Raw genomic sequence first — 18356 nt, forward strand, 5'->3', positions numbered from 1 at the left:
CGAAAAAGCGTTGCGAAAATTCGCTTTTGGTGTGAACACAGCATCACATGGGGTGTGTGGACCGACCTGCGGAGCTAATTTAAACTTATAAGCAACAAGCCCCCTGCGGCTATTCTCAAAAAAAAAATTTTTAAACGCTTCGTTGTACTGAAATACTGCAGTGCACACACAAGACATTAGCGGCGCAGCTGCTGGCCCTTTGCTGGATTACTTACGCTCATATATAAAGGGTGTGACTGTTTAATGTCATGTAATCTGAAACAGGATGGATAAATGCGTTGGATCACAATTCTTTTTTGTTAAAGTGGGCTGAAGCTACGTCAGCTGATGCACTGCATGTTAAAAACAGGACAGAGCAGAAGTTGCTGTGACACCGTTACCGTGTGTACTTGTATCTGTAGGTTGGCAATGGGCGGCGAGGGTCACTGGAAGGCAGCGCGAACTGTCCGGTCACTGAGCGGCTGGGTGGGACGGAAGTTGTCCCCCAACATCCCATCGTTCCCCTCTAGTAGCTCCGCCCCTTTGACATGGGACCGCAGCCTCCGAAACTCCTCAATCTGCAGAGGAGGAAAGATTTCAGGAAGTCATTTGCAGTATAGGATGAGTGGTCAGTAAGCTGAAGGACTTTCAGGACTTTTCACCCTCGAGGCTGTTGTTTGTGTCCTGTGTGACACTATTTAAGTAACTATTTAAGTAATTTAAGTAGCATTGAAGTTACGGTACGTTACAGCCTTAACTTTCATCACCTCCATACTTAACTAGGTAACCTAGATAATTCAACCCAAAACACAATCTTTTCCTCAACCAAGTAGTTTTGTTGCCTAAACCTTACCAGCTGCTGTATTTTACAAGTTGGGAGTGAGAATTCTGACACAACTAGACAACATGATTGCTGAAAGACACCACGTTTGCCCTTTGGCTTCCTACAGATACACAGGATCATTCAAGTACTCCGGGTGACTTCTAATATTTGCTCTGCACTCAGTTTTTCCTCGGGCTGTGAAAAGGAACCTGCCTGGGGAGAAACTTGAAGACCGGGACCCATGTGGAGTCCCTAATGGTAGAGAAAGACCCTTCAGTGATATAATGATAGTATGGGAATGAAACGTGAGCCTGAAGACAGCTGGCAGCTTTCAGCGCTGTGAAAACTCTGTGAATGCAACAATGTTGACAGTCTATTAATTCTGGTGGTTTCAGCTCTTGATGTTTGCCTACAGAAAGAGTGGCAGATGGCTGAGCAAACAGCCTGTCTTTACCCGGCGCTGTACGAGAAACCACATCGCTTGTTGTTGTCTTACTCTCACCAGAATGTTGAGATCAGAACTGTGACAGAAAGGATCCACTATCTGACTTCCTAGTGTTTACGAGTAAACCGACGCCGATACAATCACTTTTACACGCATGTACTGTAAAGCGGCTGGCCAAGATAAACACAGTTCCTGTGCTGTCTGCTGCTGGCTTACAGAAGCATGATTTATAGCCCGCTGTCAAAGTGCAAAACCCTGTAGGCATAGGAGCACTTGAATACCTGCATGCACACGTGCACTGTGCACATACACGCACACACAATCTTTTAGCAGTCAATGATAGCCGGATGTTTGGAGGAGTGTAGTCTCGGTAAACATGACCGGCTTTTTGAAAACACTTCTGCTGTTGTTCGTGTTCATTCAGCTCTGATTAAACATGACACAGAAACAAGCAGCACTCACACAAGTCTAACACGGTTAAATGTGCAGAATATAATATATATTATAGTTTGACCTGCAGCGGCTGTGAGCTCAAAAAAGAAGTTCACTCTTTACTAATAATTCATGAATAACTGTGAACATATATGTGCATATATATATTTGCTCGTATTTTAAGTATGAGTCCGACTTACACTTCCCGATTGTTATCTCTGATGTATTTTTCAGACTTCTTGCTGAAGTAGTTTTGCCCTCTTTGGGGCGTCTCGCCCTTGTCCCTCTTCTCTATCCTGCACAGGCTCAAAGTACCAGGGACACACACAAAATATTTAAATTTCAAATTCAAGCCCTAAAGTGGTTTGAATTCAACAATCATGTTATTTAAATTATTTTTAAAAAAAATTGAGCTCCTCACATGTAACCTGTGACCTTTACCCCCAAGTGCATTGCTTCACATTTAGAGGTCACATGGTTGAGACTAACGTAGAAGACATCTCAACCGTTTCAATGGCCTGGGGGACAGCAGTCCAAAATAATCCTCTTGGCTAAAGCTTGCCGATGCTGATTAATGTACATTACCTCTTTATGAAAGCTTGTGGACTGTTAAAGTAAAGTCTCCCTGTTAGCATTTCAAAGGGGCAGCGTGCTAGAGGGCAGCAAGGACTGAAAGACCGAAATAAATGTCAGAGGATTAACATCATCATCATCCTCGAAGAGAGCCATGAGTCAGGCTAAGGCTGAATTCGAGGCAATGTGACGGACTCATTGTTTGGCGGTGGGAGTCAAGGCTTCCTGTTCCGTGTGGAATGCTAGAGGGCTGCAGGTCAGCGCTCCTGTGTCGTGTGAAGGCCACTAAAGGGCCGACATGAACTCCATGTACAGCCTGCATTGTGGGAAAGGAGAGGACAGCGCTCAAACAGGATCATAGTTTCACTCGTCCATGACTGGTGCGTGCATTTATAATAAAGTAGTTAGTGATGACCTTGCTGTTGCTATGGTGAGCATTTATGAGCCTTGTATTAATCTCTTTTAACGGCTCACGACTCTTTCACTCAGGGACATTGGAGAAGACAACTGATATATCTTCACCTTGCTGTCTGAAGTTGATATAGACTACGTTTCTCAAGTAATGTACTTAGGTACAAATTTGAGGTATTTATACTTTATACTTTGCTTGTTTCTATTTTCTGCTACTTTATACTCCTACTCCAGCACATCTCAGAGGGAAATATTGTACTTTTTTACTGCACTAACAACTTTAGTTACTTGACACAATAAATTATTCTATATCATATCAATAAGGCTTATTTGGTCCCTAGAGGGAGAAATTCATGAGCTACTCAACCGTATGTAAAGTAATACATCAAATAAGTACTTTAAGTCATTTAAATTAACTCTATGTTAACCAGCTGCAACGTTTAAAGTGATGACACTTAATAATAATTAACTCCTTGTACTTGGAGTACAAAATCTTGGTGCAAATGTTATTTTTGTATTTGAGTAAGATCTCCAAGGCAGAACTTTGACCTGTGACAGAGTACTTCCACAGTGTCACATTACTACTTCTAATTAAGGGAAACATCTGAATATGGTTCAACTATCACGTGTCTGTCCACCTGAATGAATGTAAGTCTCAGTTTTCGCTCTCCTTTCAGCTGCTGAATGCTCCACCTTGTTCAGCAGGTGGAGGACAGCGGCTTTATCAGAGCTTCCTTGTCACTTTTAGCGACCATTTTCACATTACATTCAGTCATTTAAAGCCATTGTTCATATAAATACATATTAATTAGACAGGAATGGAAGACAGGATGCAGTCATGAGTAACCCCTTCAACAGTTAAAAGCGGGCTGATTAAAACACTCCTAAGGGGCCGATCACACCGGATGCGACTTTTAAAAGTACAGTCGCCTCTAAAACGCCTTGGCAAAAACACCACGCGCCTGTGGTGCGGGCCTGCGTGCACAACCAGGTGATACACACTGACATTAATGAGCTGTGCGACTCTGCACAAAGCGCTTAAAAGTTGAGAATATTTAAACTTTTAGGCGTGGCGAAAAAAAACTAGAAAAACGCGAAGCGCGGCATTTAAAAAGCTTGCATGAAAGGCACCATAGGAAAACAATGGTTTTGGTAGCGATGCATTTTTGAGAGTCGCGTCTGGTGTGATCGGCCCCTAATACGGGAAAAAGGGACCTCTGACTCAAGAAAGTCATCAGATTTCACTATTTAACATTCATAAATACAACTTATTAAATTATACACAGTAGTACTTCCCATCACCCGGAAAACGACTTTGACTTGTAACCTCGTGGAGTTGTCCTGTAGAGGTCTGCAGACTTTATATTGATGTTTTACCTGTAACTGTGAGATGGTGAGAGGGTAGCGGTAGAGGATCCATGTCACATTTTCACTACACGGTGGTGTGGTCAGGGATCCTTCATACACCCAGTAGTCTCTCAGTAGCGGGTCTGGAGACAGATTAAACAGCTTGTGTCAAATAAAACAATGAATTGTTCTGACATGGTGAGATTAGTTTACATGTTAGCAATGATAAAATGAGAAATGAAAAGGTTGGCAGAAAACGTGCTTCACAAATGCCTCATTTGTTATATTATACTTTGGGGTTCTGGCGATTTGAAAACCCATTTTCCTGAAATTAGCCACCGTCCCTCAAGATGTCGGGGGTGGCTCTGACTGGGGATCTGCTCCACGAGCCGGTTCTATTTTAAATACGGTTCTAAGGTTATAACATACCCGGATTCATTAAAGTTGCTACATTCGAAATTCAGAGGACATCTATGACTAAGGGAGAGTGACTGTATTCTCTACTCAGGACGCCATAACTCCTTCATACCTTTACATTGCAAAGAGTTGTTTGCCGCAATATTAATGCTCTGAAATTTCACATTTAGCACCTTTAAGCTCCACGGTAAAACAGTCCTTGTTTAATTTTGGATATTCTCTCTTGGATGATGTATACAAACAGGTGCTGACTCAGCAACACAGTGTGAACAGGACTGAGTGACCGAACCTGGCGAAGCACCTTTAAATGTTCCAAAGTGTGGACACACTTCGCCAAAGTCAGCCAAACAACTGCCAAATGCAATATTTGCAGGAGGGTTCTCACGACAAAGTGAGGCCTGCTTAAATATTCATCTACCGTTCATCATTTTAAAGTAATAACCGTTTAAAACATGACAGCTGGAGGGGAATTGTCATTACTTGATTAAGACGAGTGCCCTGCCTCTCTCGGTGTTACAGCTGGTTCTGTGACACGTCAGACTCTGACCTGCAGCAGTGCAACAGGGATCTTACACCAACGTTGTGAAAACTGCCATTAAGAATGAATGAATGATAAGAGGATGGTTGAGACCCAGCAGGCTGCCAGCGTGAGTCAACTATAGCGGTATAACCTAAAACTTGTGTTCATATATATTCATCATGCGTTTGAAATAGAAAATACTTTTCTGCTCACCAGGTAACAGAGTGTTAGGGTTGAAACAGGGGATTATCTTGCTCTTTCCCTGATGGTCGAACAGCAACATAACAGAAATGAGTGTTAATGGGCCATGCACGTTTAGCAGTGGGGTTATTCATCTGACATAATATACTGTCCTCTAATCTGTGTTTTCAAATGTAATCTCACCTCGTACTGCAGATCCTGTAGAACTTCAGTGATGGCCTTCAGACCCAGATGCTCCTTACCGATCTGATAAAAACACAATGCATCACAGGTTTCAGGGGGCGGGCCGAAAAGACGTCAACAGAGTTTCAAGAAGATTTTAGTTTGTATCTGCCGTATCCGTACAGGAAATAAACAGGAAGTATATACTAAAGGAGCTGTCAAAAATTGACTGTATGTGGTTGACTGTGGCCAGGTCAGGGCTGTCTGGGATGGAACCAGAAGGAGACTTCTGGATGGTGTCTTGTCCCCGGGCTGGTTTGACTCAGCTCTCGCTCAAAGAGATTTTATTCTCTGAGGTTTGATGGCGTAAAAGTTGTTGTTAAACAGGGAAGTCCTCATTTCATAGCAATATTGCAGACGGTGTTTTCCAACTCGTGCCATAGGCTTACTTATATTGTTACACGGGATGGTTCAAGCTCATCGGGCCTAAACCTGTTCGCTCATTTAAAAAAAATAATAATAATTACAATCCCAGAAAGGGAAAACACTTAAAGGCCACACTGACGTGCTGAAAGAGTCAATATTTTTTTTTAACAGAGGGACATGGAGGGGAAAATGCCTTTCAAAAAGTTCAAAATCTTTTTACAGAAATATTGTGTCTAGATGGGTGGTTCTGCTTCAGAATATTCCACTCAGTAGAAGTTGTATTTATATATTTATATATTCTATCCTCCTTGATAAAAAGGGGTTAGGAAATCGGAATATTCATATATCTATAATAATAAATAATAATGATGATGTGGATGTTTTACCTGCACGAAGAGAGCTATGATGAGGACTCCATTCTTCTTCCCAAGAGCGTCCTCCAAAGTGTTGAACAGAGTGCTGTTCCAGTGAATCAGATGGAGCTGAAGACGGGCACAGAGTGAACAGAACACAACACGTGTTTGAGAGGCCATTGTTGTGAACAGGTGTATGGAACAGTGGGAAGTGAGAGAGTGAGCGACCATCAGCTGGGGGTGAATGAGGGCTTTCTATAGGGGCTCTTATGTCAAGTTAATGTGAGAAGTATTGTGGAGAAACGATTGCAAAACTTCTACCCTGAAATACATTCTCAGACCAGACCACAAATCTGTGATTCATCAGGCTGAATGCTGAACCTTAAATTTCGAACTAAATGCCAGAGGTCCATGCCAGGACATGAGGTCGGACAGATTGCAGCTAAGTTAAAAACATTACATTACTTTTAAAGAAATGGTTAAACATTTTGGGAAATACACTTGTCCACCATTCCTCTATGAAATAGTTATTGTTGTGCTATAAGAACAGAGCTAGAGACAAGGAGAAATAGCTCGACTATCTTTCCTAAAAAAAATACACCTACACGCCAACAGCAAACGGGGGCAGCGGCTTCCTGGAGTCTTGTCCTCACTGTGTCAATGCTGGGTTTGGTATTCTGAGCCCCGTGCTCTCCGACTGCATCTGGCTATACGTTGCACAGAACTGTGGTTCCTCAGGAAAAAGTTACGTAAACTACAAAATGTAAGTGTAACGTTTCTGTTTGTGTATTAAAAACGAACAAGATACACTGTGTTCATTTTTGTGAACTTCAGAGGTGTTGATACTAGTTTTCCATTTTTCAGAGAGCAAGCTAGCTTTCCCCCCCAGTTCCCAGTGTTTATGCTAAGCTAGGCTAATTGCCTCCCAGCTGGTATTGATTTTTTCATTTAACTCTGGGCCAGAAGGTTTTCAAGCATACTTCCCTTCAATTTTGAATAGTGTATTTAAGGACAGCAAATTTTAATGTAACCTAATATTACCTCATTTATTTGAGCTTTTCTTCGAGGCTATAAGAGTAGAGTTTATAGACATATGGATGGGCAATGGCCCATCTAAAGGTTCCACAGACTCACATGAAGACATTGATTTCAGCCTGTGAGAAACAGTACTGTCTTTCAGCCTTCAGATGTCAAAAGTGTTACTTGTGAGGGAAGATAAAACAAGTTATGTGTTCAAGGACACAACAAGCTACGACGTTATCTAAAGGACAAATGTCAATGTCACACGGCTAAACATGTGAGCGCTGTATTTCTTTAGTCTCTTCGAGGGTGTTGAGCTGCTTTGAAAGTGCGATGGCCCACCCTACTAAAGTGTGTGTGCGTGGGTGTGTGTCTTTGCCCTACCTCCATAGGGAAAGCCTTGAAGTTGACAGTGTGCTCTGATCCTCTCTGGTTCTCCTTGCCCCAGTGGAAACGAACCTCGTGAAGCTCATACTCATGATCGCTAGGCAACGGACCGCCGGTAACCACTGACAAAACAACACAGGAAACCCAGGGCATTGTGGGCAAGCACACACAGGAAGTAGAAGACAAATCTAAGCGATCAGAAGTTGTCACTTCTTGGTCCTTATATCTTGCTCGTTACTGCGCATGTGGAACTCTCAAAAGAGATCAGAAGGAAGCGAGACATTCAGACTTTTCTAGAACCATTTTGAACGCCTTCTGGATACAGTCTGATGAGGTTTATGATATGTCATATACATACACTCCAACAGGAGATAAACTCGGACACATTTAGAAGTGATCTAGAGTGTATATCCATGTATGTCTCACACGCACATACAGTATGTGCAGGACCAATCGGGCAGGATGTACGAATCAGGTAGCAGCAAGAGTAAAAATGAGGAAAGACGGTTATTTACAGTGGGCTAAATGTATTCTTGTTTTCACACGCTATACAAATGCATGAAAGTGTCACCTACCACTAACTCACAATGACTGACGGCAAGAACTAAGCATCCGGCCTGCTTTCTAATCGTCTTTCTCGTTTTTAAACAATGAGTAGTGAGTATTGACACGTCGGCTGCTGGGAGTTACCTGACTTGGACTTGAGAAGGATGCGGGCTGTGTGTCCGTCGTTGATTACCTCACAGTCTCGACACACCACGTAGTTTGGTGATAATCCCACATCCAGGAGGGATGGGTCATACTGAGCCTCCCTGGAGTTTAAGTTAATGGGAGACTGGTACTCGCCGTTGGCTGATGGGAAGTGGAGTCCCCATTCTACACCTATGAGTGAAAACAGGCACACGCACATTACATGTACCATATCCATCTAGGTCGCCGTATCGAAAGTAAATATCCTTAATGCAGAGCAATTCCACCTGTGAACGTATACTGACTCCATCTATATACATATATATATATATATATATATATATATATATATATATATATATATATATATATTATTATATTGGAAGTATATCATGAGATTATTTCTCTCATGTTAAAGTAGCATTTTACTCTTGTAGTTGCTTGAAGTGAAGCAAATATTTAACTCATTTTGGGTTGTAATCTATGATTAATATTTCCACCCGAAGGATCATGCAATTGCTCACGCGTGTGCGTGTGCCCCAGAGTGAGTGTGCACCTCTATGTCCGTCTACGGCTGATCTTGCATTCTGCTGCAGCAAACTGCATAATATTTTGGGTGGCCGGTTATAGCTACATGCTTAACGACCTCTCAGAGTTGCGGTGACTCACACCTTCTGAAAACAACTTTTAATGCCTATTTTATGTTGCCATTGACTGCCTGTTGAGTCCTCACTCACAACACTCGGTCCACTGTCTGTCTGAAAACAGTTTGCTCACTTTTAGTGTTTTGTACGGAGGGTTGTGCTAACAGCTAACAGCTAATGGAACTACCAGCGCAGACACTGCTGAGTACATCACCGCCACAGGAGCAGACAGCTGGGTGAGTTTCATTTTGTTTTTGGCAAGATTGAATGACACGTCTTATACGACGACTCAGAGTTGTTCCCTGCATACATCGCAGCTTGTTTTTGAGTTTGAATGAAGTATGTTTTATAATGCCTTCAGTCACACATTGCAGCAGTGGTCGTTGCAGACACACCTGGCAGAGGTCTGCACTCTAATGAGTGCATCTTTCTAGTTATGGATTGCTCTGCTGATTATTTTCTTGATCGATCGGTTTGTAAAACAACTCTCATACGTCTTGTTTTGTGTGTGCAATGTGAATAAGCCGACATTTAAGAAAACATGGAAATTAGCATTATTACATGAAAAATTACTCAAACAATTAATCTGTTATCAAAACAGCCACTGGACAGTTTTTTGATAATTTACTAATGGATAAGGACACATTTTATATACTGCTGGATAGTTTATTCTTTTTTGCATATTATTAAAGCTCTTCTATGTCACATCTTCAGTTGTAGAAAGACTCAAATTAGTCGTGGCAAAAGATGTACCTAGAGCCAAAGTACAGACATGCTACGAAAAAAGTCAATAACTACTTAGTTTTTGTGTGTTTAATAGAGAATTCGCTCTGTGAGTTTGTTAAGTTTTAAGCCCGTAGTTTACCAGAAAGACTTGAATAAGAGCATTTTCTAAGGGAAGCTAACTCACTAACCAACACGCTACTCAATTATGTTGTATTACGTTAGCAAGAGCGCTAGTCAGGCTACAGCGACAACAGTCCTCTGAGTCATGAAAGTACCACAAGCTGCTGACCTCAGTACGTAGGGAAAGCTGTGTGTTGGCACAAGGCCCAGTTGTTGCTAGCTTAACAAGGGTTTACCGCTTGTTAAACCACTATGTCTCATTTTGTGTTTCTACATACATGTTACACACTAAAGTCAGTATCAACGCTTTGTAGTCGCTAACAAGCTAGCTGGATAGTCTCTGCGTTAAGCTAGTCTAAACATATCACGGAGCCATACTGCTATTTTAAACACACAGAGATTACATTGATATTCTTTGTATGATTTTACTCCGGAAAACAGGAAGGTTGGTCAAGTGTTGAGTTTCTGCAAATGCAGGGTTTCTTTGTTTAACCATGATGTGTCCTCCTGCAGAGGTTCCTCCTCTATTTACTCTTTAAAATGTGAAGTACATCATTGTCTGTGCTGTTACATGACCTGGATGATGAATTCAATAAGCGCGATATATGAGTCAATACTTGACAATGGACGGAGTTGATTTATTATTGTACATTTAAGTTTCCTGTGAAGTAAAGATGAAAGCGGTTCATTCTTGACCTTTGACATAACCATTGACATCATGAAAAAGACCAAGAGATACTGTATTTTCTGAACGCTGTGAGCTTGAGCACGGGGGAGAAACAGATGAAAAAACGAGGCAGGGAAGAGTTTAAAGTGAAAACCATCTTTGGTTATGAGTCTAGAATTGTTGCTATTAACTTAAGTTATGTTGCGCTGGCAGAGTGAAGAAGCACAGCAGAGTAGAGAAAGTGATACTAAGTGACACATAAGGTACACACCAGGCTAGATTCCTTTCAGCTTTTTGATAACCACAATTACCCTATTGGCACAATGAGAACATTGTTAGGAATGTTTCTTTAAAAGAAGGAAGTGAACACTTTTGGCGGTGAGTATCACGTTCAAGAAAGCCCAGTACACTAGTAAACCCGAAAACATACTCGACTCCTCACGGTAGGCCTCTCGACTGCAACTGCAGCAGAAACAAACCCTGCAGACAGAGCGACTACTCTCTCCATAGCAGAGAGGGGTGAGGGGACCGTCACATTCCCTCTCTCCTCAGCAACTAAAGCCATGACAACAATTTACTAAAAGCAGTCAGGGGTTCACTGCAGCTACAGTACACATAGAAAGGCTGTGCAGAATTATGTGCGTGTGTGTGTGTGTGTGTGTGTGTGTGTGTGTGTGTGTGTGTGTGTGTGTGTGTGTGTGTGTGTGCATGCTTGTCGGGCTATAGAAACATTGGTAAACCATATAATACTTCTGACTACCTGCTTGACTGATTTTCAGTCAGTTAATGTATTTGCCAGCATGTTGTTATGACATAACTGTATCACAAAAAAACATGTATTAATGCTGTATTCAGCAAATGAACTCTGGTTGTTGAGATATAGCCCCAACCCACTTCCAAGTTTCTTCATGTATTCGTGCATCTACAAGTCCTTGCCATAGTAGTGCTGACAAAACCTCATTGGATTTTAGGTTTTCTATACCTTTTTTTCATTCATATTAGCACAAGATTGCCAACATATACCAGATAACCTTATTGGCACATGGTGAATATATTTTGTTTGGCTCCTGGCAAGAAAGCCCGCAACCTTAGATGGCTGCAAGAAAAACCAACCAGCAAAGGACGACTGACCTGCAATTACCTGCAATTGTCAAACAAATCAACTGTGGGGAGAATTTCACCTTTATCCTATGACTACAATACGTTAGGCTGGTCTTCTAAAAATGACGAGTGGTAGTTTGCAGTTAGCTTGTGTTAGTACTGGTCCACACACCATTTTGTAGAAGGGGCTTTGTTTCAGCTTTGTTGGTTGGTCCAGAGAACCAAAACAATGAACTGAAAGCAACGGGAAGCAGCTTAGAGTTGCTGTCAAGAATATTTCATTCAGTTCATATCCATATTAGTCATCCATGCATTTTTTTTTTTTTTAAAGAACAAAAATAAGTTTTCTAAATGGTACCAATGGGGACTTGCAATGGGTTTTTAAACCAGTCCCGGACAGATTGAGGGAAATTGTGATTAGTTCCTATGATAACTTTGGATAACTAACAATAACTCAGTGGCCATATCCAACCAATGCAGTTGACTGAGTTACCTTTGTCATGTTCCTTTGTCTGTTGGTTAGCAGTATATCTCAAAAGGATCACAGGATTTAGACATTCTCCAAAATATCAGCATAACTTTTCCATCACTTACAGTATTTTGTTCCAGATCCAGATTCACATGCAGATTACTGCAAAAGCTTCCAAATACTTTTGTTTTAAAAATTAAAAGAAACATGTTGAGGATTGTCCAGTCTTGGTGGAATAAAGCTTGGTGGAGCTTCATTCTAATGAAGACCTTTATATCAAGTGTCCTGCAGAAGTCCTTTCATCTCCTGTATGCACAATATACGTAGCTCTCTGCACAATGGAGCAACCAATTCAAATGATTTTAAAACTTGAAACATAATATCTGTGTCCGTGGAACATCCCATTACTTTTCCCTCTAGTTATGATTTAGATCACTTTTAGGACAAAATGTTTCCAGAGGACACGGATGTGATATTTGCAAGCCATATATTAGTGTCTATCTCATGCATATCACTCAGCATACTCACAGTGAGAATTTCACAGCTCAATACCACAGTGCATCCCTCGGTGCTCAGTAAATGCAGCAGTAGAAAGAAGACAGAGGGAACCAACACAAGTTTAATAAACTCATCACTTTGAACTTGCACATGTATTTATTGTCAGAGAACATCTTGTAACCCAGATTACCTTTCTCTTCGTGGAAAGGTTGAATTGGATTAACATAAATCAGCTCCAAGGCTCTCCACAACTGGACGACGGTGTCACATTTCACTCTGATCTTGTACCGATTTACCCGACAGTTAGTTAAAGGGGAGCCCCGCCAATTTGAAGCACAAAGATAGGCATATGTGTCATAGGGAGTATTACTCAGCCTGTGAAAACTGTGACTCCCCTGGCTGAATAATCAGTACAAGAGATGTGTTAAAAATATTTGGCTCTTGGGCGGAAAAGGGTACAAACCTGGGTAAATGTAAGGTGGGAAGTTAACTACAACTCCCAGTATGCATTTCGGCAGGAAACACCCAATCACGGAGCTTAAACTTTTACACTAACCGTTGACCAGAATCTACTGGAGTCTTGGGGTTTACCGGCCACTGTAACTTGCGTTGGGACAGTCAGGTGGGCCGCTCTGCATCACCTGAAGGTATTTGGTGTTGGAGACCCTGAACTGGTCTGTATCTCGACACGCTTTACGCGTGTCCAGTGCTGCAGGATGTCTAGTACCCTGTCTAGCACAGTTCCTTGACTGTTAACCAGACCAGAAGGCGGGCGGACACAGAGGCTCTGTGCACTCCCTGGTTGTGCTGAGATGCAGTCAGGTATGCCTTGACTTTGCAAGAAAGATGCTCGACTTCAGTCAACTTCAGTGACAGTTTTCTTCTGTTATGTTAGCCACTAATGGCGGACGGAAGCTGAGCATTGGTCATGTCAGAGATGGCTACGGTTAGGATAGGTCCTCGACAGCAAGTCGACAGTCTCAGGGAGTCTTGCGGGAGTTTTCAGGTTTACCATCTAGACACGACTCTGTATAAGGCAGCATAAACCCATCTCTTTTGGATTCATTTTTGGATGAATTCCCTAACCGCTGATTTGTTCCCGACTGCAATGACGAAATGTGCAAATCAATAGTCGTCAATTCTTTTGGGAGTTGCAGTACAAAAGCCTTCCCAAAAGACAAACAACCAAAAAGAAAGAAGGAACTAAGTGGAAATTATTAAAAACTGTTCAAGGACTGTTAAATACATCCTGAACCAGAAGAGGGGCTTCTGGTTCAAGAAAGTTCATGAAGAAAGTTTCATCATGGGAATGGAAGGATCCAAGAAAATCTAGGCCTCTGCCGCATCTATTTTGACCATTAGTTGTTTTAAGTTGCGCAACATAGTTTGTTTGTTTGGAATAAAATATGTCTTTATTCTAATCCTCATTCTAATCATGCTGCTTTGATGTAAATTGTACAGCAGAGGAACACCCTCACATTCTATTTAACAGCTTTCATGATTAAAAAGGTACATGAGTTACCTGTAAGATAGGGGAGCAAAATCTAAAACAAAACTCCATTTATAGAATAAACAGGCCAACTACCCTCAAAGTCAAATTAACTGGTTAAGACCCCTTTCAAACCCATCTGGACCCTGAACCCTGAACTGTTTTACAACACCCCATATTTCCCAGCATCCCTCCACATGCTGATGAAGACCAGCCTACCTTCCTCGTAGCCCCAGCCCAGCTCATCTTTCCCCGGGTTATAATCCGACTCCTCATTCACACTCTCAGCCATTGTGCTCGGCAGTCTGCTCACTGCGGGTAGAAACCAGTCCGTCCTTCCAGTAGACGCCCAGTCACACTGGTTTGGTCCGTTCACTTGGACACAAGCTGAAGTCTCTGCAGCCTGCTGGACGGGTTACCAACTGAGCAACGACTCTCTCGGCCTTTCACTTTCTTCTTTCTGTCTTTTTCTGTTCTTTTGATTATGTTCTTGTTTCTAATCTCTGCGTCTTCTTATCCCCTTATGTCCCTCTCTCTCGCTCTTGTCTTCTCGCAGCTCCTAACTGATGTGAGTGGAGCTCTCCGCCTCTCTGTGTTTCTCTTTATTCTCTTGCTCCTCCTCTCTCTCTCTCTCTCTCTCTCTCTCTCTCTCTCTCTCTCTCTCTCTCTCTCTCTCTCTCTCTCTTTCTATGCTCTGCTGCTATCTCCCCCCCATCTCCCCCCTCTCTGTCGTACTTCCTTTCTCGCTCTCTTTTACTCTTCAGACTGCAGGTGTGCTCGCCCAAATAATCACGACCTTCCCTCTACGATCTTACTGTGTTTGCTTTCAAAATGTTTTCCTTTCTAGCCTAATGTGAATGTTTCTTGGTTGTAGCTTGACTTGTATGATATTTTCTGTTGACCTTACTGCTGTTTTGGGTAGCCCTGTGTGTGTGTGTGTGTGTGTGTGTGTGTGTGTGTGTGTGTGTGTGTGTGTGTGTGTGTGTGTGTGTGTGTGTGTGTGTGTTGGCATGCTGGCAGGAAGGTCATGCTGGTGTTTCTGTTGGAGGCCATGCACAGACCCACCCTTGGGTGTAGGAAACAGCAATGGTTGAGAAAACAGCAGGGGGGGAGTGAAAGGCCAAACTGTTCTCTAACCTTGATGACTTCAAGATGAGCAGAGAAACTTGCACACTGCATACTGAGACCATTAAACACACCCACGTTCACTTTTTGGCACATGTTGTTGTGAAGCTCGGCGGTCAGACCCTAATGCTTTTCAAAGTTCTTGAATTCATACCAGGTTGGATTTTTTTTAAGAGCATGGCTGGACCAGATGTGATCTGTTATGTGGGTTCTTTATACAAAAACGTGTGCGAAAGGTCAAGACGGATAAATAGTTCATGTTGCCTTTTTTGTTCTTCCTTGCTTCATTTCTTTCTCTCTTAATCATGTCCTCCATGCTGCTGGTGTTAATTGCCCTACATTCCTCATCAGGAAATTGTCCTCGGCGCCATCTAAATTCAGCCGAGCTCCCCTGTTTCCACACTGTGGATCTAAAAGCAGGACGTTGACTGCAGTTTGTTTCTACCTGTACGGGGACGAATAGATGGTAAATGGTAAATGGACTTACAAACACTGATGGCAGGGGTTATCTAACCATTCATCAGCCTACGGGAGCAATTTGGGGTTCAGTGTCTTGCTCAGGGACACGTCGACATGAACGACCCGCTCTCAGACCAATAACAGGTCTCATCAAGTCAAACAATTCAAAAAGTAGACTGACGTGTTAATGTGTACATGTGTACATGTCTAAATGCACAATGTCTATGTATACACATTGTGAAAACAGAGCTCTTACTCCCAGAAGGCTGCATGTGACGGGTCTCCTTTTCCAAAATGTTGAATACATAAACATTTGATCCACAAAAAAGAAGTAGAGGATTGTTCATGCTGATCACTGACTGTGCCTCAATTTACCATCATTTCTGTTCTATTGTTGCGACCCATAATGGGATGACCGGCAAGTGTCCCCTATTCTATAGATCAGTTATTTCATAAACTCAGCACGTAAGATGGCAGCATGCAGTCTGACCTCATCGTTTATTTCTATTTTACTTTCTATTTTGTATCATTGCGAATGATTTTACGTCCAGTGTGGATATAGTGAATGGAAACAATTGGCCTGTAATCTCATCTGAGCAATATTATAAAATAAAATAATCTTCTGCACGTACAAATATGCTGCAATACTCCTCAATCATATTCCTTTGGCAAGGCTGGTGAGATTGCTACTCATTTTAGCCACAAGAGGCTGAAGTTCTCCACCGCTCCATGTTCTGAAAGGACTAAACAGTTCAGGTTTTTTTATTATAGATCTTTTATTTTGAATAATGCATGGAGTAATTTAAACTCACTCCCACCTGAATTTTACTTTAAGGAGTGAAGAAAGATGATCCGGGAAATCCTTTTTTTCACCTTTTCTTAAGTCATATAAACACAGGAAAGTAAAAAAGATAAACTTAGATCAGACTTTTTCTGAAATTAACTAGAAAATGTTGTTATATTTGAGTACATATGTCTATAAACAGATATTGATATCTCCTGAATCATTGTTTTGCATGATGTGATTTTTATTATATGCTTATGTGTTGCATGTTTACACTTTTTACACTGACAGTGTTGTGGAATGATGTCCTGTATGATAATATTTGCTTCATTATTATTATTATTATTATTATTGCTCTTAATGCTCATAGGTGATTTCAATAACTTTTGTCATTTTAATATTTTTCTTTTCTTACGATGGTAGTAACATCTGTTCAGGTATTACAAATGAAGTAAAGCCTTTTAGCAAACTCTCGTAATATTGATTAATATGCACTTTCCTTTAATTAACCACTAAATAAAAAGAAGAAACACACACAAAGAAGCACACGCAGAATAAAAGTTACATCACTTTGCTTCCCCCTGCAGGAAATGTTGAGCCACTACAGCTCACCTGTATGAGTACTTAATGCTTTCTCTACTGTTCAAACTGTTGCCAGTTGCTATAATTGACTCATTTCACTGTAGTTGAATAGTTATTTTTTTTAGTTTTTTTAAACTCTGAGCTACCTGTGGTGCAATCATTTAACATGGTATACTTGCTGTTTCATAGGTTACTATAGTAATATGGATTATCATCGTACTGGCTTCATGAAAGCAAACAGATTAACATGACAGGAACAGTAACATAGTTATTTTCTATGTTTTTTATGCAACCATATTGACCTTTTATCCTTATTATTTTCTGAACACATTAACAAGCTAACGGTCTATTTGCATCATTTATCCTTAACCTACATTTTATTAAAATGACTGTTCATTATTTGATTTTAATAATATTTAATGTTGTTAAAGGTGCGTATTGTAGGTTACTATTCTGACTTATCATCACTTACTGATGGTAGAAAGTAACTAAGTACATGTATTCAAGAATGGCATTTCCCTGAATACTTTGATTTGACAGCTTAGTATACAAAGTTACTTTACCAAGATGTTTGCATTCAAACATACACGTAGACTTTGTTATAGATTAAACCACACCACCAACAGTTATAGAGCTGAAACGATTAGTCATTTCATCGTACAGACAAATGAATCGTCAGCTGTTATGATAATTATTCTTGCCATTTTTCTTACAAAATGCCAAATATTTCATGGTTCCAGATTCTCTAATGGGAGGATTTTCTGCTTCTCATTTTAATTATTTCAATTATTCTCATTTAGTCAGACAAACACTGTGAAGGTGCACCTATGGGGCTCTGGGTAATTGTGGCGGCATTTCTCAATTTTGTTTATATTTTACAAACCAAATAATCAAGTTGTATTAGAAATACCACGTTAGAGGGTCTGAATATTTCCTCCAGCAATGGATGTGTATGTGTTGAAGAGAGAAATGCATTTTTTTTCCCCTCATGTGTTTGTTATCTATGTAGACAGAAACGTAATCTAAACTGTAATTGCATGAGCTATAATGTAATGAGGGACAACCGAATAGTAGCCCGCGATACAACACATACAGAGTTTTGTTTTTTTTGTCATAAAAATAGTGTCGACTTTTCTAAATGTCAGCTCTTATGTCAGCTCTGCCCATCAAAGTTGAGTTATGGGCTGCATTTGTGTGAACAATAGACTAGTCTTGTAACACTTTTTAACAATTTTATAACAATTTGTGAGAAGATTTCCATTTATTACAATAAAAGACCTACACATGTTGACTTATCCATTACCATGCGTTTGAAAAGTTGACTTCCATTCAATTATTTCAATAAAGAAAGGAGTTACCAATAAAAAAATACATCGTGAATTTTCCGAGGAGATCCTGAAGACATCATACTGTAGCGTGGCGAGGGCGGGCCGTGTGACGTAGAGCTGAGGCTCTGGCTGTTTATTGTTCCTTCCTCAACACCGACAGAGAAAACAGGCTAACAAG

At 41.0% G+C, this 18356-nt stretch overlaps 1 protein-coding gene across 1 annotated transcript; it reads right to left on the reverse strand.

The window, feature by feature from the left end:
* Positions 1–422: 422 nt before the first annotated feature.
* ca8 (carbonic anhydrase VIII) lies at positions 423–14257 on the reverse strand (the record flags this gene model as incomplete). Its single annotated transcript, XM_079219515.1, has 8 exons — positions 14120–14257; positions 8187–8378; positions 7494–7618; positions 6123–6218; positions 5332–5394; positions 5161–5209; positions 4041–4153; positions 423–557 (listed from the first exon to the last, which is right to left on the reverse strand). The coding sequence occupies exons 1-8, from the start codon at positions 14190–14192 to the stop codon at positions 423–425; spliced, it is 846 nt and encodes a 281-aa protein (XP_079075641.1). The 5' UTR covers positions 14193–14257.
* Positions 14258–18356: the final 4099 nt, after the last annotated feature.

This window comes from Taurulus bubalis, assembly GCF_910589615.1.
Source record: "Taurulus bubalis genome assembly, chromosome: 1".
Lineage (NCBI taxonomy): Eukaryota > Metazoa > Chordata > Actinopteri > Perciformes > Cottidae > Taurulus > Taurulus bubalis.